The sequence below is a fragment of the Rhincodon typus genome, chromosome 3, assembly GCF_021869965.1.
Source record: "Rhincodon typus isolate 14 chromosome 3, sRhiTyp1.1, whole genome shotgun sequence".
In the NCBI taxonomy this organism is placed as follows: domain Eukaryota; kingdom Metazoa; phylum Chordata; class Chondrichthyes; order Orectolobiformes; family Rhincodontidae; genus Rhincodon; species Rhincodon typus.
In genome coordinates, this window is record NC_063334.1 from 53,121,989 (window position 1) to 53,147,587 (window position 25,599).

At 39.6% G+C, this 25,599-nt stretch overlaps 1 protein-coding gene across 1 annotated transcript in view; it reads right to left on the reverse strand.

Annotated features, from left to right (window-relative positions):
• Positions 1-16,138, reverse strand: part of LOC109921380 (aminopeptidase O (putative)) — a 185,230-nt gene extending 169,092 nt beyond the window's left edge. Inside the window, exons 1-3 of the mRNA XM_048593426.1 lie at positions 16,043-16,138; positions 13,246-14,231; positions 5,438-5,601 (exon numbers count right to left, since the gene is read on the reverse strand). Of these exons, the coding sequence (XP_048449383.1) occupies positions 5,438-5,601; positions 13,246-14,051 (970 nt within the window). The 5' untranslated portion in view covers positions 14,052-14,231; positions 16,043-16,138. The remainder of the gene's footprint in view (positions 1-5,437; positions 5,602-13,245; positions 14,232-16,042) is intronic.
• Positions 16,139-25,599: the final 9,461 nt, after the last annotated feature.

Below are 25,599 nucleotides of genomic sequence, written 5' to 3' on the forward strand. Positions count from 1 at the left end.
TCCTGCTCCTCTGATGCTGCTTGGCCTGCTGTGTTCATCCAGCTCTACACCTTGTTAGGTCAAGTGACCAAGACAATGCAAAGGGGAGTGCACCAGGAATGGCTTTCCCCAAAGTTTTTGTTCACTCGAACACATGCAATGCATTGGCCTGCATGTTCTGTTTCAGAAAGACTGGGGCCTAAATGTGAATATGTGACTTCTAGCTCATATTAGTGTATCAAACTACAAGCTGAATTGATATTAGTTTGTAACACAGTATTAAAGGTTTGGATGGTGAAGAATTTGTCAAATGTGTTCAAGATTTTTTTACCAATATGTGGATTCTCCTACTACAGAAGGTACAAAACTATACCTTCTTTTCGGCAATAAGGCAGGGCAGGTGACCGAAGTAAAAGTGGGGGAACCCTGACTCTAGCGATCATAATTCTACTAGTTTCAAAATGGTTATAGAAAAGGTTAAGTCTTCCATAAAAGTTAAAGCATTTAATTGGAGTAATGCAAATGTTAAGGGTATGAAACATGAACTTTCAAAAGTTGATTGGAGGAGACTGTTCGCAGGTAAAAGGACGTCTGGCAAGTGGGAGGCGTTTCAAGAGTGTGATGACAAGAGTTTAGAGGCATTTTGTTCCTTTTAGAATGAAGGGTAAGGCTGGTAAGATTAAAGAACAATGGATGAATAAAGATGTTGAGGTTCTAGTCAAGAATAAAAGAGAATCTTATTTTAGATATAGACAACATGATTCAATTGAATCCCTTAATCAATATGAAGAGTGCAGGGGCATTCTTGAGAGAGAAATCAGGAAGGCAAAGAGGGGATTTGAATAGCGTTGGCAGATAAGGTTAAGGATAATCCGAAGAGATTTGACAGATACATTAAGTGCAAGAGGGTAACTAGAGAGAGAGTAGGGCCTCTTAAAGATCAAGGAAGTCATCTTTGTGTTGAACCCCAGGAGATGGGAGAGATACTAAATGAATACTTCATGTCGGTTTTTATTGTGGAGAAAGAAATGAAGTCTAGAGAATGCAGAGAAATAAACTTTGATGTTTTAAAAATAGTTCACATTATAGAAGAGAAAGTTTGGGAGGTCTTAGAGAATATAAAGGTGGATAAACTCCAGGACCTGAGCTAATGTATCCCAGAATGCGTGGGAAGTAAGGGAGGCCATTACAAGACCCCTTACAGAAATATCTGCATCATCTACAACTACAGGTGAGATGCTTGATGACTGGAGGGTGGCTAATGTTGTACCCATGTTTAAGAAAGATTGTACGGAGAAACCAAGGAACTACAGACCTGAGAGTCTGACTTTGGTTGTGGGTAAATTGTTGGAGGTGATTTTAAAAGATAGGATTTATGGATATTTAGAGAGGCAAAAATTGATTAGGGATAGTCAGCATGGTTTTGTGGGAGGAAAATTGTGTCTCACAAATGTATTGAGTTTTTTGAGAAGTTACCAAAAAGGTTGATGATGGCAGAGCAGTAGACATTGTTTATTTAGATATTAGTAAAGCCTTTGACAAGGTTCTGCATGGTAAACTAATTAGTAAAGTTAGGTCACATGGGATTCAGGGTGAGCTTATCAATTGGATACATAATTGGCCTAATGGCAAGAGACAGAAAGTAATGGTAGAGGGTTGCTTTTCAGACTGGTGGCCTGTGGGACTAGTTTAGTTTGGAATTATGTTCGGTATGGACTTATTGGACCAAAGGGTCTGTTTCTGTATAACTCTATGATTCTTTAAATTAATATTCCTTTTTCCTCCAGTATGATTACCTCTAAAGAATACCTCTTTGCCTGAGCTTTTTGTTTTCTGCTCTGATCTCCTGATGTGGTTCAATGTTAAAATTTGCTTTACAATATTATTTTGAGTTATGTTAAAGATGATACATATACCAATTGTTGCTCTGCAACACTGCCTTGTGTCACCAAGGGTAGGAAGTAAGTTTGGTATTCTTGAGATTTATTTTGAGGGGTGCAAGACAAAAAAAAGAGCAGAACTCTTTATTCAACAATACTCAAGTTCTGTACCACTAAGCGACTACCTTTATACATTTTTACATAGGACATACAAATGCATAATATTTTCAAAAACAAAGTTTCTGTTCCTAGATGGTGACCTCAAATAGCATGGATTGACTTGAAATAAAAATTTCAATCAAAGCACTTTTGCTTCATCCAATCTGAAATTACACTGCATGAAAAATGATGCAAACTTGCTTCTTACCCCTTGGTGACACAGGGAAGTGGTGCAGAGCAACAATTTGTATGTATGCATGCATCATTTTAACATGATAAATTGTTTCAAAGTGCTTCAAATTAATATTATAAAGCAAATTTTGACACTGAATCACATCAGGGCATGGGAGCAGAAAACAAAAGTACTCAGCAAAAGAGGTATTATTTGAAGATAATTTTACTGGAGGAAAGAAAGATAGGCAGTCAGGCTTGGGAGAGCATTACAAACCTTAAGACTGGCAGCTAAAGATATGACCATCAATGGTGGAACGGCACACAATAACAACGTGTGTACAGTGTTGTAAAAAGAAAATAAACTGCTTCACAAGAATATTGTAAAAGTATGATGCTCAGCCACATTGAGGATACTCCCACAGTATCACAGAATTTGTTACTGTGCTACAGGCCATTTGGCCCATCATGTCTGTACCAGTTCCGAGCATTTTAATTTAGTGCCAATCTTCTGTGTTTTTCCAATGATCCTGACATTGTTTCTATTTTAATACTCCTAATGTCCTTTAGGGAAGGAATTTGCCATCCTTACCTGGTCTGGCCGACATGTGACTCCAGATCCACAGCAATGTGGTTGAATCTTAACTGCCCTCTGGGCCATTAGGGATGTGCAATAAATGCTGCCTGGTCAGTGATGCTTTCATCCCATGAATGAATGAATAAAGAGTCATCTAATACCCTCTTGAATGTGTTAATTGAACATGCCTCCATGACACTTCTAGGCTGTGCATTCCAGACATTAAATGCTCAGTGTGAATGTTTTTTTTTCACCTTTATTTGCCTCTTTTGTGAAAAATTTCATAATTGTGCCCTCTGGTTCCAATCTTTTTTTGAGCCCGAATAGTTTCTGCTTATCCGTTCTGTCCAGACCCCAATGGTTTTGAAACCTTGCATCAAATCTCTCTTAGCTACCTCCCCACAAGGAAAACATTCCCAACTTCTCCAATCTTTCCACATAGTTTTATCCCTGAACAATTCTCATAAACATCTTCTGCACTCTCTCCAATGCATTCACACCCTTCATATATACAATGTGATGCTGAGAACTGCGCACAATACTACTGCGGAAATCTAACCAGCATCCTGTGCAAGTTTATTATAAACGCCCTTGCTCTTGAATTCTGTGCCCCTATTAACTGAAGGCTAGAATATTGTACGCTTTATTAACAGCTCTCCTCACCTGTCTGTCCTCACAGCTTTAATGACTTATGTATATATACAGCCACGAGTCTGTCCCTGCACACTGTTTAGAGTAGAATTCTATTCTATTCTATTGTGTCTTTCCACATTCTATTTTTATTTTAACCATAGAGTTCTCTTACACATTACAGAATCTTGCAGGTTTCTTCACTTTTACACAAGCCAATGGGAACAGTGTCATAACTTTTAACTAAACAACCCTCCGACTGTTCTTACACACCTCACCATTGTGGACAACTTAGCTAAAGCACAGGCCTCACTGCACCCTTGTTTAATGTCTCTAACTCAAAATATTCCTGATTCTTGTAGCCCTTTGCTTCTGGCAGATTTTTTCTTTCTGTTTCCAAATATTCGAGCTCCAGACATGAACTGCCCATTTCAAAGTTGCTTCCAAGCTCACAAACATTTCTATGAGAAAACAAACACAAAACCCAAAAAAAAAGGAGCTCCTGGTATAGATAGTAAGAACTGCACATGCTGGAGTCAGAGAAAACACAGTGTGGAGAAATCTCTGAAGAAGGGTTCCGACCCGAAATGTCTACTTTCCTGCTCCTCTGATGCTGTCTGGCCTGCTGTGCTCCTCCAGCTCCACACTGTGTTATCTTGAGCTCCCGGTATAACCTATTTTCATAGCAACGTAGCAAGCCTGGGATGATCTAGACAGAAGTTTAAACCAATTGCCTTCAATTTTAAACTACCTTTTGATGTGAAGGATATGTGGATACTTTAAAATTTTGCCTTATTTACCCATTGCTTGCAGTATTTTCTCTGATCTGAAAATAATGAACTATTTAAACCTCTAATAAAGATAACTAGAGGCATCTCGTCTCTGCTAATGAACGCAGAATGGTGTCACCAATTGTTCATTGTTCAATTGTTTTGACACTTCTAACTCTGCCCTTATCAAATAAGCACAAACCATCTTTGAAATGGCAGTATTTTAGATGCATTTACCAGCCATTTCCATTACATTTAAATTTCAACCCCAAGCGAAAAGATCTATTCCTAATAAAATATACTAATTATTAGACAATTTTGCAAAATCAAGAATGCTTAAGAGGCCAGAATTAGAACAGTAAAAGTAGTCAGGTTATTGTTAGGCTAGAGGGGGGATAGGGACAGATAAAGCTATGAACGAAATTGAAACTTTAAAGTTGAATCATTGTCCAACTGGGAATCACTGAGGTCAATGAGCAAAGATGAAGGGGAGCAGAACTTTGTGTGAGCTAAAATATGGAGAGTAGGGACTTGAGTGTTGGCATAGGTGAAAATGAAGATCAGCCATTAGTGTGCTTAAATGGTCCAGTCTACAGCTAAATGTAAACAAAAAGGTGAGGGTTCCAAAGATTAACTGAAGCATGGCATCAGTGTAGGGCAACATTACAGAAGTAGAAGTATTTGGTCTTAATGATAGACCAGATATATGATTGAAACTTGCTTTTGGTTTAAAATACAAGACCAAAATTGCAAACAATCTAGCTCAGCTTTAAGCAGTTTCCAGGCAGCAGGATGGAAATGATTCAGAGATAGTAGGAACTGCAGATGCTGCAGAATCTGAGATAACAAGGTGTAGAGCTGGATGAACACAGCAGGCCAAGCAGCATCAGAGGAGCAGGAAAGCTGACGTTCCGAGCCTAGACCCTTCTTCAGAAGGGCCTAGGCCCGAAACGTCAACTTTCCTGCTCCTCTGATGCTGCTTGGCCTGCTGTGTTCATCCAGCTCTACACCTTGTTATCTCAGGATGGAAATGATGGTCAGATAATTCCTTCGGTGATAGTCAGAGTCAGAAATCTGCTATATTGGGCAACTTCTGATATACAAAAAATACTTTGAAATAGCTTAAAGTTTAGAAAGCCCGATTTACTTTTATTTTGCTATGTTAACATTCATTTTTTTTAAATTATTTACTTGTATTTAATTTTTCTACATTCTCTCATTTATATGACGTGTGCAATGTTGAGAATGAAAAATCTTTCAACTTTTTTTACCTCCATTACATTTGGGTTCAGCACAATTTTCACCACTCATTAGAACCAAAGACCCTTTTGGGGCCCAAACTGAGGCTTGCCACTTTGCCATTGCTTCTGGGGGCTCTTGACAAGGAAATAATGCTCTGTTGTTGATTGGAGATCCTGATGTATACACACATGGCCTGAAATATAAAAGGATTGAATAAATGTAATACAAAATTTTAAACAGCACATTAGTGTCACCAACTCATCACTTATTTGAATGAAGACAAAATACTGTGGATTTTGGAAACCTCGAACAGAGATGGAACGCTGGAAAAACACAGGTCTCTCACATCCGAGGAGACAGAAAGACTTAATGTTTCAAGTCTGGCATGACTCTTCCGTGCATTTATTCAGTCTGGTAGCACTAATATAGATCACTTGACCTTCATGCAAGAGTCAAAATTCAAACTTCAGCCATTTTCAATAGCAAGTTTTGAGTGCTCTTGCAAGAAAGAGCAAGCAGGAGAGAGGGCAAAATGGGCAGATGGGGAAGAGTGAGAAAAGGCTGAACTTAACTGCATTTTCACAACCTCAATGACGTGACCACAACAGGACTGGAACCCGCAATTGGAACAACTTTACATTAGCATTTGGTCATCTCCACATTTACCATCCAATTAAGGATGGTAGGTGAGAGTATGCTGAGGAAGGCCCAATAAGAGGGACTAAAACATAGTCAGTCTCTCTACTGAAATGACTGTGGCTATGGCTGCACCCATTTCAAACTCACTGTCATCAGGTATTTTAGAACCTCCAAATGTTCTCAACCTGTAGTCAGTAGGTCATTTCTGTGCAGAATACAGGCATGGCAGAACAACATGATGAAATGATTCCACTGGGAACTGCTCCCAAAAGGACTCCTAACATTGAATTCCATCAACATTTTCTTAAATTTCACCATTTTATTAACAATCACAGCAAAGCATCATTCAAAATAAGAATTGCTTCCTATGCTTCCAATTTAATAGTGTATGCAAATTTGCATATCACTACCTTCAATCCTATATTCAAGTAATGAGGCAACACAAGGAATCCAAGAATATTACTATGAGTTCCTGCTAACCCCTCCCCCCAGAAAAATTGGTCTATACTTGTTCACTTCATTCCCTTCCCCTAAATCCTTTATTTTGTTTCCCCAGAGGTCTCCTGTGTGGTTCATTCCAAAGGGTTTCTCAAGTTTGCCAGAGGCGGGACAGCATCAGGAAAGTGTGCCAACAGTGTTTCACACAGCTTTGCTGCACCCCTTCCCACTGAAATAAGGACACAAGAATTAGGAGCAGGAGCAGGAGCAGGAGCAGAAGCAGAAGATATGGCCTGTCAGTCATGCTCCACCATTCAATACTATTGTTAGAGATCTTGGGCTACAACTTTACCATTTTGTTCATTCTCCTATCACTTAATTCCCTGAGAGATGAAGGTTAATTTCTTCCTATATCAGTCCTAAACTTTTATCCAAAGACTGTGCTCCCTTGTTTTTGTTTTCACTGGTTGAGAGATCTCTTAAATGCTAGAAGGTGAAATGAATTTGAAATAAAGTGAATAAAGCCGAAATGACTGAACTTGTAGGGAAAGAAATCAAACAGCACAACTTTCAAACACTAAGTGTCTGCTTGGTAAACCTAACTATCTTATCTCTGCCTCACCACCTTTGATGAGTGCTACTCCATTCTTAGCTCTCAGCAGGGTAGGTTCTTTGGTGCTTTTATTGTAGATGGTTTTGACTGCTCTGGAGAATCTACAGACATCTTGCTGCTAGTGAGTTGCTGGATTTTCTTTACCCGTTCCATCCAACGCACTTATTTTTTAAGCCACTGTTGTGGATTTGTTGGATTGTTGGATTTTGTTGGATTTCAGCCCTTTGTCTGCAGACCTGCTTTCTTTCTGTCAAGTTCAGGCATTTCTGAACACCATGCACCTGCAATTTAGTAGTTCCTGAATTTCCTGGTCATTCTTATCCAACTAATCCTGATGGTGCCTGGATGGGAAATCAAATGTCTGTTTTCTCTGATGCTATTTATGGTGGCCTTGGGGGTAGACCAGGAACTGTGGACAATCTATAGTTGCTGCCCAATGATCATCACCAGGCTGTCTGTGAGGCAGAGTAGGTTGTTCTTTGCAGAATTCTTTAGTCCCTTAACATTTAATTGGTAGCACTTCCATTGTCGCTGCTGCTTTTGGGCCAGGCCATGGTAGATAATTTACCAGATTAGGCAATGGTCAGTCCAGCTGTTGTCAGCTCATCATGATGCAGGTCACACAGACATCTGCAAGTTTGTCTCCAAGATGGCAGCACAGTAGGACTCCTGTGTCGGAGCTCATCTATTCCATTCATTTATTTGCTCCCTCTTTAAATTTTATTTTTTCTTTTTACCTCTCATCCTTGGATGGCATCGGCGATGTCTGGGATGAAAGCCAGTGCAGACTCAAACTCCTGGCCTCAAGCGGGAGCCTGACGTGAAATGGGTTGGAAAGACTGTTATTCTGAATTCTTATTTTTCTAGTTTATTGCTGGACTTTTTATTACTTTATTTTTCTAACCTTTTCCCTCCGAATTTGTACTTAATAATCTGTACCTAGATAACTTGGTGCCTAAGATGGCACCGTAAGTGGTGAACTGTAAACTTTTCATGTACTTTTGTGAGTTCATGTGACAATTAAGCTAATTCTAATTCTAAATCCTGGCAGTCCCTCAATTGAATGATGATGTAATCAAGCAGGTGCCAATGCCTTGAGTGACAGCGTTACCATGAAGTTTTGATTTAGTCCCACCAAAATGTACATCCTAGTCCATGTCCTAAGCATTTCAACAGAAAGAGGTCTCTTAACGCTTGCTTTCCCTATGGCTTCTTTGCCAATCAAGATTTTCCAGATTTTTGCATCTCTTCCAAATCTAGTATTAAAATCACCAAGGAGAGCCAGTTGGTCTCCTTTTGGAGACATAGAACAAGTTAGAAGGCTCGAGTTGAATTTCACTTTGATCTCATCTGTTGCTTCTAGGATTCAGGTGTACGCACTGATAACTGTGGTGTAATGCTTCTGGGTTAGAGTGAACTGAAGGGTTACAAGACTTTCATTTATCCCACAGGGTTTACTGAGACATTAAGTTTTTGCTAACATTGCTTTTTATGGCAAAGCCAAACCCATGGAGTCTGTGATCATCATCTTTCTAGGAGAAAGTGTATTCATCACCCCATATTCTAAGTTGAACATCTCCTACCAGTCGTGTCTCACCCAGGAGAGCAACATTGCTATTTGTGTGGAATTCCTGGGCTATGAAACACAAGAATTTTCAATGCATTTTGAAATGGAATGGGCAACCCACTCAGTAATTTTAATAAGCAGATTATGAAACCATGGTGAAGGATCAGGGACTACGGTGAAGCTGAACTCAGCAAAGAGATGAGGTAAATTGCAAAGTCATGCATCTACTTTGATTTTAAAATGAAGGTTGTAGAAGGAACAAAAGACATAAGGAAAAGGAATTCAACTGTTCTGCAATCAGCAACAGAATTATTTAAAAGTCAGCACTTAGATGAAGAAACTTGATATCAACTTTGATGCAGGGAGAGCCAATAATAAAATGTTCACAACTTGATTGTTTTCTAACCCACTCTCTTACCCACCTACCTTAAAAAAGAAAAACGTGGAACTTGAAAATGACTGCTTGTGGATTAAATTAGTTCTCAGAAATAAAGCGAAGAAGTGCAGAATAAAGGCAAGAGATTAAAACAAATGAAGAAAAGTCTTATATGGAAATGACTGCTTTCAAAATTACATTTATTGTCCATGACACAAACATCAAGATCTTGCATAAAAAATCTGATTATTAAAAAAATTATGACTAAGCACCCTGCTGCTTAAGCACAATTTTGCAGTATTGCTTGTTTTCTTATGCATTACCAACTAAAACACACTACTTAGCCTCAAGCAAGAAGAATATCAGTAGTATGCAACCATACAAGGGAATGCCAACACGGTCAAGAATAGAACAAACAAAAACAGAAACTGGAGAAACTCAGGAGGTTTGGCAGCATCTATGGAGAGAAAATAGTTAACGGCTCAAGCCAGTGACCTTCTTCAGAACTCCAGTCAAGGGCAGTTCTGTTGCCACCCATCAATAAATTAGAACATCCCAGCAGGAACCACTGAACAGGTACAAGATTCTCTCTCTCACTCCCTCCCTCACCCCCTGCCCCCATTACCCACACCATCCCCCAAGAAAACAAAACAAAGCCAATTGCAGTTTCCCCACCATTAATCTGGCTAACATCCATACAAATTAGATAGTTAATTTTGTAACCATTCAGCTCAGTTAAGGAGCAGCACTCTTGCATTCAAGTCAATAAGCCTTGGCTTTCATCCTCACTTCAGTACAAATTGATGCTGATACTTGAGCAATGCATGCAGTGACAGCTGCATTGTATTTCCAGTGAAACGTACAAACCATTATATGAATTAGAACAGGAGTAATCCATTCAGCCCCTTTAGTCCTCTTTGCTATTTAAACAGGATTATGTCTGATCGGATGGTGGCCTCAACTCCAACTTCTGGCCTAATCGAATACCTTCAACTCCCTTCTTAGTCAAGAATCCACTTATCTCTCCATTGAATATTTTTAATGACCTGCCATCACTAGTATCTGGCGAAGAGTTTCACAAACTCATTAATCACAGATAAAAATTTTCATGTCCGCCTTAATTGGGAGATCTGTTTTTTTAAAGAAACTTCATCCCCTCGTTCTAGTTTCTCTAAATATGGGGAAACATCCTCCCAGCGTCCATCCTATTAAGTCCTCTCAGTATCTGATATGCTTTAAATTCACCTTTCATTGGTTGAAATTCCAATGGATACAGGCCCAACCTTTCCTCATAGGTTAAGCCCCCCATTTCAGGAGTCAACCTGAGGTCCTAAAGGCTTGTTCAGGTGGATGCAATGATGCACCATATTATCCAAGGAAAAACAAAAGGATTCTCTAAGTGTCAGGTATCAATATTTATTTTTAAACAAACAGTGTATGAAGGGATTATAAGCTGGCCATTTATATAATCTAGGCAGAATATAGCTGCTCTATTTCCCTTGATAAGGGTAACTAATTGACTGTGAAATTCTTTAGGACTTGAAGAACGTGAAAGACATCATTTAAATTCAAAGTTCTTTTTCTCCTTTACCTGTATGGCTTAATTCTACCTTTGGTCGTGCAATTATATCAAAAAAAAGCAATGATTATTTTGGTTAGATAAATAGCTGACTATTTATCGAGCCTGAAGATATGAAAACCAGAAATAAATCTGATGATGGAGACAAACTTTTGCATAGTGACTATTTCTACCAACATAGCACCAGTACCATGTTTAAGTTAGCCTTGTGACATGATCAGCACAGTGATTAAACAATGATTTTCAAACCAAAAGAAGCAACATAATGTAAATATTGCTGTTTGACTTTTTTTTAAAAGAGATAGAGAATAGTGACATCTATGTAAATAATTGTGAGTATATTTAGGGTATAAATAGCATGCACTGCATGCTAATGAGCAGCAGCATTTTCATGCAGTGACTGGAAAAATACACCCTCACTATTGATCCTCTGCATTCATTATTTATAGGATTGAGAAATGTGAGTTAAATCAGGATAACTGCAACATTTATAAACAGTTAATTCAGGTATCTTCACCCTACTTTTGTCCAAATTCTAGCAACTTTTGATCTTAAAGAGAGAGAGAGAGAGAAAGAAAATAGGCCGCAATGAATTTTAACATTAATCTGATTCTGTGCTAATGCTATTTATTACATAACAAAACAGACCACCACGCAGCATCAGTCTGTGTCAGTTCTAGTATGGATCAAGTATCATAGATTATGCATGTAATAAGAAAATGAATTTGAATGTCGTTACAGACCAGACCAAACCCCCCTCAAAATATATGAAGAAGACTGTCTAGACCTTGGCCTTTTCTTATTTTAAAGGCAAGTGCCAGGTATTGCATTCCAGATTCAATTCGATTAGTCAAGCTACTAGATTTGAAGCAAAACACACTTTATTCATACACTCTAGTTAAAATACAACAAAAGAAAGAAATTGGAATAATTTAATTCGATAGAAAACTTAACAGAATAACATATTCTTTAACTACTAAATTGCTCTAATATAGTAACATCACATAATCACACCTTTGGCAAAAGGCATGTTCAGTATTGTCTCACACGCAATTCTACAGCAGAAAGAGAACCCCCAGCATTTAGCTGTAACTGACAGAGGGAAAATATCCAGTTTCAAGAACCCAGCAGCTGCTACTGAAACTAAGACTAAAAATCCTGGTTCTGTGGGAGCTTGACCCACCCATTCAGGCTGCTTCTATAGCTCCAACTTTAAAAAACCCCAAGGCCTCACAAGTAGTTTATTTTATGGGCTTTCAATTGCCAGCTCACTACCTCCTTCTTAAAACCTCTCTTCAAAAAAGGACAAAACACACCTCTTAAAGTTACAGCATTGTCACAATATGATGAGCATTAACAAGCAATTTATAGAATCTTAGATACTTTAAACCTCCAATACTAAATAACGTGTCATTACCATGATTAACCCAAACTGGCCAGAACCAGAGGTTTGAGTTGATATTCAATCATACTCACTAAGATTTAAAAAAAATTCAATGACTAGCCATTGTTCAAACACAGTGAATATTTTTCCACCCAAGCTCCATGATAACGTATGATTGGCCAATGAATACCATTATTCGACTAAAGCAGCATTGTTATATGGCAGCAAAACATAACATTTAAAACAATTAATTTTCATTTTGCAATGATTGAGAGTTATGGACAGTTAAGTATTGATCTTGCACCTCTGGAGAGGAGGATGAAAGCACCTTCTTGCTGCCAGATGGAAGAACCAAATGTGTTGTAAGTATGCAATGAGAGCATAAAACTGACCTGTATTCAGTTCTAAATTGGCAATCTCATTCAGAGTCATCACAGAATGACTGGTACGGGAATGGGAAAATAGGCTTATACTGGTTTAGCAGGGTAAGGTCCTTTAAGGGAAGGGCTAAGGTATACTTGAGGAGCTTTTTCTTCGTCTTCATATTAACACTGTACCCATCATGAACATTCCTTGCCTTGATGAACATGAACTTGGCTAAAAGCTTCAAGTTGCAAGTTATTCGACAAATATGCTGTTCAGAATGCTCAAAAGGAGAGAGCAGTTATAGTTAATAACCATATCAAGATTTTCAATAAGGTTCTGAAAATGAACCTTTAATTACAAATAGCTTACAAAAATATCGTAAGCTCAAATGCATCAGTTTTGAAGCACACAAAGCAAAACAGAATATTTTGGCTCATCTGCCATCCAAACAACCTCATATTAATGTCACTTATAGCGAAAGGCATTTATGTCAACGTTACGCACTTTGACTGCCACCAAAACCAGCGCTTGCAGAAGACTGTTACATACAACAGCCCCATGTCCAATCGTATTGCATGTCACTGTAACCAAAATGATTAAATAAGCAATATTTTGGAAGCATCTTCATCAAAGTAGGTTCTAAAGATAAAAGGAATCTATATTCTAAAAGCTGTTTGAAGAAATTACAAAGTGCTATGGGGAAAATAAATGCTTCATTTCATTGCTAAAGCTTTCATTTACACATTATCTTCTATATATTATATTTTTTAAATTGTTTGTAGTCTGCACCATTACCTGAGCACAACAGTTCCATAGGTCACAGAATAAAACTCGATTTCACACATAAAACAAAAATGGGTTCAAAAGTAACCAACCTGCCACTTTGGTCCTTAGTCCACTTCACTGAACCACCCTCCGGCTTTGTTTCATAGTAGATTCGCAATACACGTGGGAAGTCTTTAGGCGTTTGTATCCCTAGTTTCTTTATTTGCAAGCTCCATCTGTCAGTCTGGAACTGCAGTTCTCCACATCCAGGCGCTTTACTGCACTCGAGATAGTAACAATGTTGCTCCTGCCAGCATTCTGCTCCTAAACCAAGAATAGCATCCACAATGCTACTCTGCAGTCGCTGAGAATAAATATTATTTTCTGACGTGGGCATGTCCATTCTGATCAGTTTCTCAATACCTGGTGTAGCAATGACATTCACTTCTTCTACCTTATTCACCACAAGATCACAACAATCCAGCACCAAGACAAAATCTTCCCCATTACTGCACTGTTCCCTTGTACCAGAAATCACACCAGTCCACTTTGCGTTGCTATGGTTACAAGTGTTAACATTAGTAACTCCGCCACCACGATGCTTAGATAGGTTGTACGTCTTATCCACAGATGCAGAAGCAGCAACACTTGCAGTGGAATTGCACGAAGATCCGGGTTGCTCAGTTTCAAATAATGTCTGAGAGTAAGGACAACAACTTGTTCCCACAGAATCAGATTTTTTTTTGTATGTTTTGTTGGTTTCTAGATAAAGAACAATGGTACCACTGATGACTTTTCTGTCAAAGTTCACTGTAAGATCCAGCACATAGTGCCTGACTAACATGGAGCCAACATTTGCCATGAGAGGAAGGTCATCTTTATTGGGGTCAAGAGCCAACTCTGTATTTTCATTCATAGCAGAACAAGGAAATTACTGTTCAACAATATAAAGAAAACATAAATGTAAACAACAGTAATGTTCCAGTGTTAACACTATTTCTTCAGTACTGTTTTGTTGTTTTGAAACACCCAAGGCTTTTGCAAACTGATCCCGTCTTCTGTTTTTGTAGCTATTTGCATTTTCTTCTGTTAAAAGCTGTATACGAGAAAACAGAGAATTACCAATCTTGCAACATATTTGAACTGTCTTTAAAACAACCCTGACGGAGTAAAGTTATACTCTGCAGAGAATTCTATTTTTAGCTTTCCCTACATTACGATGTTTGTACAGAGACCTGGTGCTTTTACCAGAGCTTATCAGTTAAATCTACAATGTCGCACAGTATGAAAATGTGCTATTTATCTTGCTGACTCTCTGCAAGTTTTTTATAAAAAGACATTTGTTTTGGGAGAAGGGAGTGGGAAATGACATCTTGAACACATTAAAATGTTAAGGCTGCTATTAGGGTTAATTTGACAGCTAACCCCCCGAGAGTTTACACTTTACAACCTCAGTGCAGATACTGGCATGAAATCTACCTGGAGTAGTTTTTGTCATGTTGAGACAGATTCAAGCTGCAGAAATATACACATTTATATTTTCCAGTAGGGGCAATGATTAGGTAAAAGTTTTTCCTGCTCCAGCTTGTCAGAATAACTAGATGTTATACCAGATATTATGGAATACAAGAGACTTGAGTAATAGCAAAGAATTACTGTTATTGAAGTCATTATTTGAATTCATTGTAAACTTTTATTAGTATAATAAAGCTGGAATCTTCAAAAAGGTACACTTTTTAGTTTACAGAATTCTTAGCTGAAATACAGAAAACAGTAAGATCTAAAGACAATGTAATCAGAATGGAAACCAACACTAAAAACAAAAAGAAAAACAAAAGAGGAGAATAAGGAAACAATATGTTTTACATGTTGCATGCTCTTTACACTCTTATAAAACAAACATGGAGAAAAAAAAATCATCACAGTAAAAATCTGAAGCACCAAAAATAACAAACATTAAGCCCGCTGTTTTAATACCATAAAATATGAAACTGCATTTAATTAGCAAAGAGGGCAAACAATTTGACATACTATTCTCAGAAACATTTCTGAATCTTTGACAGTATGTATAAAATAATTGCAATGATCTTTAAAATCTAATTAGGTGTAATATGCAAATTTAACTCCAAAGTTCAGAAATTGCTATTCGAAATATCAAACAAGTTGGCTGACAAAAGTTGTAAGCAAATTATGCAATATTTTGTGCAAAAAATGTTATAATTCACGTTTCCTCTGCATGGTGCAAGACCTGCATTAAATTGGAAGTGCACAGAAATTTGTTATATAGAACTTCTTTCATTCATCGTGAATGGTCAGCAATTCCAAATATTGTTTTGGCCTGTTTAATATTGAGGTCAACGAACGAAATTGGTCTAATTATTGCATTTTGGTTTTAAATCTGGGCAGCAATTCAACAAGTTAATTGTTTTTATAACCTTTCAGTGAAAAGAATGAACTTGGCCAAGAGCGCAATTCCCATTCTGCGTAGCATACTGTGCATTGAGGAAGTTTGGAATAAAGACTGAGCAGAAACATTAACACAGGCAGCGCCACAATGTGGCAATGAGTAGTCTGCACACACACTGCAAAGACGCAAGAATCTTTGTTACACATACCAGGAGGCTAATGCACGAACTTATTCTTTTTAAGATTCAATGTGTTCGTGCAACATTGCACTACTGCCTGTAACTACTAAAGACGCATCTAAAGGAAAACTACAAAGGTCTTCTACCATCCATTCCATACTGAATACTGAGCATTGAGCATCTTTTCACGTTTCGTTTTTTTTAAATCCGGAAACTGGAAATGTCAGGGACCAAAGTCTGTGCTGCTCATCACTGATCACGGGATTACAGTGAAACCTACAAACTGGCACAGTGTCACCGCACTGTTATCGGAGCCACTGACCTTATTCAATCGGTCACTGTGTCTGCAACCCTTACACAGAGCACACACACTTCAACCCACCGTCAGGTACAACCTCTCCACATCCCACCGCCGGGCGCACCAAAATCGCGTCATCACTCCGCGACCAACCGGGACCACACCTGCGATGATCCTTTACCGTCAGCAGAGGGCGCAAGCAGGGCCTTCTGACAGAGAAGAGTGTTGGCAATGGATTGGGGCAGTTTTCTTTCCCACTTCTCTCTCACATTGTATGTTTCAATATTTCTATTCAGGAAATGTTATTTTCGCTGCGTCACCTGTGGCTCAATTGGTAGCGCCCTTTCCTCTTGTTCATGAGGTTCTATGCTCAGGGACAAAAGAAATCATGGCTGGTGGTGATGTCATCATTCAAATGAGGTTTTAAGCCAAGACTTCTGTCTCCCTACTCAGGTGGATGTGAAAGATCCCATGGCCTTATTTCAAAGGAGAGCAGGGATTTTATCCCTGATGTCCTGACCAGTGTTTGTTCATCAACCAACTCCTAATCTTCTATACCTCTATCAGGTTCCCCCTCAACATTCTCTGCTCTAAAGAAAACAACCGGAGCTTACCCAATGTCCCTTCATGGCTGAAATGCTCCATCCCAGGCGACAACCTAATGCATCTCCTTTGCATTCCCCCCAGTGCAATCACATCCTTACTGTAGTGTGGTGACCAGAAGTGCACACAGTATTCCAGCTGTGGCCATACCAAAGTTCTGTACAGCTCTAAAATGACCTCTCTGCTCTTATAATCCATGCTACGGCTAAAAGGCATGTGTCCCTTATGCCTTCTTAACTATACTATTAACCCATCCTGCCATCTTCAGGGATATGTGGACAAGCATCCAAGATTCATCTTTTTCTTTGAACTTGTCAGTGTCTGACCATTAATTGAGTTCTCACTTGTTTCGTTTCTTCTTCCAAAGTGCATCACCTCACATTAATCAGGGTTAAATTCCATCAGCCACTGATCTGCCCATCTACCAATCCATTTATATTCTCCTGTAACTTAACATCATCTTCCTCATTGTCAACTACCCACCCAATCGTTATGTCAACCACAAATTTATTTATCATACTGTATATACTCTTATCTACATACTTTATGAATATCACAAACAATAGGGGACCCAGCACTGATCCCTGTGGTACTCCAAGGCACACCGGGCTCAGTCAGACAAACAACCTTCTACCGTCACTCTGTCTCTCCTATCACTAAGCCAATTTTGAATCCATCTTGCCAAGTTAAACTAGATCCCATGAGTATTTACTGTCTTTATCTGTCTCCCATGTGGGACATTGTCAAAGGCCTTGCATTTTTTGTAATCCATTAAACTACATCAACTGCCCTACCCTCATCTATACGCTTCATCATCTCCTTGAAAAGTTCCACCAGACTTGTTAGGCATAACTTCCTTCTGACAAAGCCATGCCGACTATCCCTGATCACATCTTACTTCTCTAAATGGAGATTAATTTTCTCCTTCACTATTTTCTCCAATAGTTTCCCTACCACTGATGTTAGACTCACAGTTTTATAGTTACCTGGTCTGTCTCTACCATTCCTCCTGTAAAGTGGAACCACTTTAGCTGTCCCGCAGTCCTCTGGCACCTCGTCTATGGTCAGAGATGATTTAAAAATTTGGATCAGGGCCCCTGTATATTCCCCCCACGTCTCTCACAACAGCCTGGGATACAACCCATCCAGATCTGGGATTTGTCCACTTTTAAACCCACCTAAACCTCTAATACCTCCTCGCTTCTAAAATGAATCTGTTTAGGAACTTCATAGCACATTATGTACTTGCATCCTCCTCCTCCTGAATAAAGGCAGATGTAAAGTACACATTTAATGCTCTACCAGTGTCTTCCAGCTTCATGCACGGATTGCCCCCTTGGGCCCTAATAGACCCGACGTTTTCCCTGGTTACTCTCTTCCCTTTGATATACTTGTAGAATATCTTGGGTTCTCCCTACTCTTACTGGCCACCATTTTCTCATGCCCCCTTTTTGCTGTCCTAATTGTTTTCTTGAGATCCCCCCTGCAGTTCCTAAACGTCTCTTGGACCTCCATTGTTTTGTGCCTATTATATGTCTCTCCTTTCCTTTTATGCAGTCCTGAATATTGCTAGACATCAATGGTTCTCTGGGCTTGTTGGTCCTATATTTCACCTTAAGGGAAACATGTTTGGCCTGTACTCGCCTCAGTAGCTTTTTGAATACCTCCCACTATTCTGCTATTTACCTTCAAATAGCTGTTCCTAGAATATTTTGGCCAGATTCTGCTGTACTTTAATAAAATCTGCCTTACCCCATTCATAGAGTCATAGAGTTGCATAGCACAGAAACAGATCCTTCAGTCCAATTCATCCATGCCAACAAATTAAATTAATCTAGTCCTATTTGCCAGCATTTGGCCCAAATCCATCTAAACCCTTCCTGTTCATGTACGCATCTCGATGTCTGTACTAATTGCACTAGCCTCAAACACTTCCTCTGGCAGCTCATTCATGCACCACCCTCTTTTGTTTTCTATTCATTTTTTGTAGGATGTGGGCGTTGCTGGCTGGCCAGCATTTCTTGCCCATCCCTAGTTGCCCTTGAGAAGGTGATGGTGAGCTGCCTTCTTGAACCGCTGCAGTCCTCGTGCTATGGGTTGACCCACAATGCTATAAGGGAGTGAATTCCAGGATTCTGACCCAGTGACAGTGAAGGAATGGTGATATATTTCCAAGTCAGGATGGACAGTGGCTTGGAGGGGAACTTGGAGGTGATGGTGTTCCCATATATCTGCTGCCCTTGTTGTTCTAGATGGAAGTGGTCGTGGGTTTGGAAGGTGCTGTCTGAGGATCTTTGGTGAATTTCTGCAATGCATTTTATGGATACTACACACTGCTACTACTGAGCGTCAATGGTGGAGGGAGTGAATGCTTGTAGATGTCGTGCCAATCAAGCGGGCTGCTTTGTCCTGGATGGTGTCAAGCTTCTTGAGTGTTATTGAGGCTGCAATCATCCAGGCAAGTGGGGTGTATTCGATCACACTCCTGACTTGTACCTTGTAGATGGTGGAAGGCTTTGAGGAGTCAGGAGATGAGTTACTCGCCGCAGTATTCCCAGCTTCTGGCCTGCTTTTGTAGCCACTCTGTTAATGTGGTGAGTCCAGTTGAGTTTCTGGTCAATGTCAACCCCCAGGATGTTGATAATGGGGGATTCAGTGATGGCGACACCACTGAACGTCAAGGGGTGGTGGTTAGATTGTCTCTTATTGGTGATGGTCATAGCCTGGCATTTGTGTGGTGCAAATGTCACTTGCCACTTGTCAGCCCAAGCCTGGATATTGTCCAGATCTTGTTGCATGTGAACATGGACTGCTTCAGTATCTGAGGAGTCACGAATGGTGCTGAACATTGTGCAATTATCAGCGAACATCCCCATTTCTGAACTTATGATGGAGGCAAGGTCATTGATGAAGCAGCTGAAGATGGTTGGGCCTAGGACACTACCTTGAGGAACTCCTGCAGAGATGTCCTGGAGCTGACATATTTTGTGGACCATCTTTCATCTTTTCCGTTACAAACCAAAATGTATGGTGTCGTGGTCACTATCACTAAAATGCTTCCCCCGCTGTCACCTTGACCATACGCCCAGCTTCATTCCTCAGAGTTAGGTGCAGCATTGCACCACCCCTTTTACAACTACCTGCATGTTGACATAAAAAGTTCTCCTATATAAATTTCAAGAAATCTGCCCTCTAAACCCATTGCACTCTGATAATTCAAATTAATAATTAGATAGTTGCCTTTGTGACTTGACTACATATCTGCTCCTCAATTATTCATTGACTGTTTGGGGGCCTATAATACTTTTTTTAAATTCTCCATTCATTCATGGGATGAGGGTGTCGATGGCTAGACAGCATTTATTGCCCATCCCTAATTGCCCAGAGGGCAGTTAGGAATCAATCACATTGCTGTGGGCCTGGAGTCACATAAGGACCAGACCAGGTGAGGATGGCAGTTTCCTTCCCTGAAGGAACCAGATGGGGTTTTTCCTGACAATCGACAACAGATTCACAGTCATCATTGGACTCTTAACTCCAGATGTTTACTGAATTCAAATTCCACCATCTGCCGTGGTAGGATTCAAACCCAGGTCTCCAGAACATTATCTGAGTCTCTGGATTAACAGTCCAGTGATAATACCACCAGGCCATCGCCTCCCACTGATAACGTGACTGCCTCCTTTTTATTCCCACAAAATCTCATTTGACAACCCTTCCAAGATTTTGTCCTTCCTTACTGCAGTGACTAACTCCCTAACTAATAATGTGACACCATCTCTACTTTTGCACCATCCCCTGTTCTGCCTGAAGATCATATATCCTGGAATGTTAGGTTGTCAGTCATGTCCCTCCCCCAACCATTACTCTGTGACAGCATTTTATGTGTCAATCCATGCCCTTAACTCATCTGTTTTACCACTAATCCTCCTGGTATTGAAGTAGAGGCCATCTGCCTTGGTTTACTCTCGAGACACCACGTGGCTTAACCCGCTGTGCCTTGGTTCCTTTTCTAATTTATTCTATGTTGCTATGACTCCTGCCCCTGCTGAATTGGTATAATTTCTGCAGGGCTGTCTTGAGGTGCTGTGGTAGTTTCCCTTCAAGTACTCCAAATCTATTGGCTTTCCTCTATTCACCATGAATATTACTTCATTAAAAACTCTAATAAGTCTGCTTTATATGCTCATGGCTCAGGTAATAATTCAGATGATTACTTCCTTTGAAGTTCTACATTTTCAGAACTTGAGGTTCAGCTCAGTGTGTTTATTGGGAGGAGACTGTCATTGTTTTTCCAAATGGATCACCTTTTCACATGTAGAGCTTCAATTCGAGTGATGCATTTTAAAGGTATTTTTCCGTAGGCCTTTCAACTGTCCTCTGTTGTAGGTGTTTTAACTTTTGTGCCAAAAATGCAAGCTTTAGTTGATTTCAATGTAAAATGGGATTTCACCAAGAAACAGGATCTGTGTTGTTCTCCGCAACTGTTTCTTCAGTGTTGTAAATGTTAGAAATGCAAGAAGCAGTGAATTGGAAAATACAAATTAGCAGTTGAGCACTAAGTCAGCTTCCCAACTCCAAAAATTAACTCCAACTTTACGCAACAAAAGTCTGGATGTGGCTAAGTTCCAAAATTATCTTAAATGCCATTTTACCCTAAGCTAATAAGAGCTCCATTAATACCCTTTAAGGTTCATGTAGTTGTCCTGATTGTGAAATCATGCGGTCTGGATACGCAGCAATTGTGTAACTTTGAATTGCCCAACACTGAATAAACTAAATAACCTATCTAGTGTTAAAGATTAATTAGATTTTAAAAATGACCAGATTAAACTGTGCCAAAGAAAATAAATTAGAGCATTGGAGCAACCAGAAATTCAACGAAAATGGAAGAGATAATTGTCCTCAACCTCCACTTTAACAAGATGAAAATCACACAACAGCAACTACACTATTGTGATTGTGACTTATGCAAAAGTTGGACAGACATCAGACAGGCACCAAGAGTTACCAACAGTTGTGAAAGGGAGAATGCAGAACTGGTCAGCTAGAAGATTATTCATATTCATATTCATATTCCTCCTAGCCCCTGAATAAATATCTATTAAAAATATTAAAGACTAGATATGGCCTTATGTGGTCTGTTCACAGATTGCTAGTTTGAACACATAACATCAAATGCCAATGGGCAGAACATGCACTGTATGCACTTAGCCCACTTGTGTTTCAGAATTGCTTTGGGGTTCTGCAACCAACATAGAATAACAAATTGTCACATTATAAATAGACTCACAGATAAACCAGAAAACTAGGTGGATGCTTTGGCCATCCATTTTCGCAATGAACTGGAAAGAGTTTCAGCTGCTTTGAGATTTGGAACAAGACAATAAGTTTCATTTTCAGCCCACTGTAATTACTGTCCTACTGGTCAAACACCATGAAAATCCACCTTTGTATAATTCAAAGCCTTGCTTGAAAAGTATCCAATGAAGTCATAATTTCTGACAGTCTTTCTTGCTTTCAATACGTCAGGGTGATTTTTACCAATTGGGTAGATAGCCAGATGCTGGGTGAAAATATGTCACCAACATACAGTGTTGGCTGGCGAGTCTTCCACCCGAACATTACAGCTGGCAGTGGCTCATTAAGTGGCTGCCACTAGGGTTGACACATTACTCAGGATGGCAAACTCTTTGTATACTGGCACCCTCTTCCCTGCAAAGCTACTGAGGAAAAGCTACTGAGAATTTCAAGGAAAAAGACTCTATGGAAAGTTCATTTCCTCTCTCTTCTTCTTCATCAAAATTTCAGTATTTGAACACTCTCTGCTGATTTGGACTATCCAGTCAGAGCTTTTAAAGAACTCAACCCAGCACCACTTTGTTCAAGAGAGAAGATAAATTTTCCATTTATATCTTTAAACTGCTTTGAAGCCCAGTAAATATTCAATTGATTGGCTCCCCAGTTGGAGGGTCTTCTGAGGCATTCATGCAGAGCAGTCTAAGTAGGATACTTTCACTCTGTAAATACTGAGTGGATACTAATACAAAGGGAAAATGACTTCTATGGTGTCTTACTTTAAAGTGACTAGCCTTTATCATCTCCTTGTCATCTTCATAAAATAGAATTTCAGGAATTTTCACATGAAATCAATGTCCTATGATGAAAAGTGTAAGTTTTGCAGAAATGATTAATAGTAGCAGCAATGTCTTGATGGAACAACCAAAGTACTGGATTACTGTAAAAATATAATAAAGTGAACAAAGTGTTATGTTGCATCATTCCCAGCTGCAGCAATTAAAATGACAGTCTGAATAGTGTTTAAGTTTCATTTGGGGATGGACCTATAGGTCATGGAATTCTTATGGACAAATCCTACTGGAGACCATTCACAGGAAATTTGGTCATGCTGCCACTTACATAGTTGTGGGAAAATGGACCAAAGATCTCAGTCATGCTGATATAACTCCATTGAAAACAGGCAAAGTGAGCAACTGAGATAACAAGGTGTAGAGCTGGATGAACACAGCAGGCCAAGCAGCATCAGAGGAGCAGGTTGAGCATTAAAGGGGATTGGTAATTTGGTGGGAGGATAATATTGGTGGAATTTTAGACCAACAAATTTTAAGACAATAGGATTTACTAGTGAATTTTACTTTTACAAAAACTTGGAAAAGTAAACAGTAAAAATCCAGTCTTCAATTTTTCAATTTGTGTGTGAAGCATGGTAACTACTGTACTCAGTAAGAGCATATGGGGTAATTTCTAAATCAGATCTAAAACAGTTTGTTGCTGTGTCATTTGTACAATGCACTGCTCTAAGTGACAAATGCTGATGCAATCTGCAAACATGTTCCATCACCCATCTGATTGTCCGGTCAATATGCAGATTAAAATCACCTATAACAACGGCAGTCGCCTTCTTACTCCATTATTTCCTGATTTATACTTTGTCCTACAGTGAAGCAACTTTTAAAGGGTTTGTGAATGACTCCTATCTGTGACTTCTTTCCCTTGCTATTACTTATTTCCACATAGATTCCACAAGTAGGAGAGTCTAGGACTGGATGACACAGCCTCACAGTGAAGGGAAAACCCATTAGAACTGTGATGAGGGGGAATTTCTTCAGTCAGAGGGCCGTGAATCTGTGAAACTCATTGCCGTGGAGGTCCAGTCATTAAGTGTCTTTAAGACAGAGATAGATAAGTTCTTGATTAGTAAGGGCGATCAAGGGTTATGGGAAGAAGGCAGAAGAATGGGGTCAAGAAATATATGAGCCATGATCGAATGGCAGAGCAGACTCAATGGGCCTAATGGCCTAATCCTATGGTTTTATGATCTACTACAGCATGTATCTACTACCCTAATTATATAATTCATTGATCCTAGCTTGGATCAAATGAAGCCTATCCCAATGCAACAACTGTCTTCCCAAATACTGTTGCCAGTGCCCCACTTCTCCCACACCATTCTTTGAGCCACGCATTTGCTTCTTTAATCTTAATTACTCTATGCAATTTGCATATGTATCAGTTAGCATTCCCAAGATTATTATTTTTATTATTTTGTGTTATAATTTAGCTGTCAGTAGAACATCTTTCCTAGTCTTATTTATGTTGTTGGAACCTATGTGGACCATGACAACTGGATCCTTCTCCTCCCACCCCAAGTTCATCTCCAGACCCGAAGAAACATCCTTAACAAAAACTGAAATTGCTGGAAAAACTCAGCAAATCTGGCAACATCTTTGGGAAGAAAGGAAGAGTTAATGTTTTGAGTCTGGTGACTCTTCACCAGAAACTTACTGAACATTAGCACCGCATCAGTAACACAGACTTTGGGACTGTCCTTCTGCTGCAGAGAATAGTAACTATTCCCTTAACTCTGCTATCCCCTATTACTATTCATTTCTCTTCTCTCTCCCAACTTGATGTTTGGGCAGTATGCTCATTCCCCCTGCAGCATGTGTCCTAAACACACCAGGGGCAAGACCTATAGTTAGGCTTTGATTAGTAGGGGGATCAATGGTTACAAGAGCAGGCAGGAGAATGGGGTTGAGAAACATATCAGACATGATTGAATGGCTGAGCAAACATGATCAGCCAAATGGCCTAATTCCACTCCTATATCTTGTCTTATCAGATACCTGTTTTCAGGTGATGTCATACTTTGGTTGTCATATAGAAACGGGTTGAAGGTGCTCTCTCCCACTATTTTTTACTGCTGCTGCTGCCATCTCACACAGGTTCATTTGCCCATTCTGCTTCACAGTGACACTGACTTCGTACACACTCTTCCCAGTCTGCTTCATAATGATGCCAATTCCCTGCACACTCCTTTGGGTCTCAATTAACAAATTGAGTGCCAATCAAGGCCAACAGCTTGAAATGTTATTTGAATTCAGATTAGTGTCTACAATTTTTTATAATTTCAAGGCACCATTATCGAGAATAGCTTTCAGTTTCAGAATTGAATCTGATTCCACATGGGATTTGAAATTGAGTCCCTGGAACATTTTTCCGTCTCCTGCTGAGTTAAGGAAGTACAAAAGGAGAAGGTTGTGTGGAAGGCTTTCTCTAAGCCATGGCCCATCCATTTACATCAGCCTTGCAGCAAGTTGTGAGGAAGTGGAGTTACACTTCAGGTCACAGCTGATCAGAACTGTCATGACTTCTGCTAGCTAAATGTTGCATAGTACCAGCAGATGTCCTTGCAGCAGATGGCACAAAAATGTCATTACGAGAGAGTTGCAGTGGGAGAGAGATCCCTTGAGGTTTGTCCGGAGGGAGGAGGGTAACTTCTTCAGGTTCTTGGCCTGCTGTGTTCATCCAGCCCTGCACCTTGTTGTCTCGGATTCTCCAGCATCTGCAGTTCCTACTATTCTCTGATTCGATTTTAACCCCACTGCGAAGCCTCTTCTAAGGATGCCTAACCTGAAGAAGTTACCCTCCTCCCTCCGGACAAACCTCAAGGGATC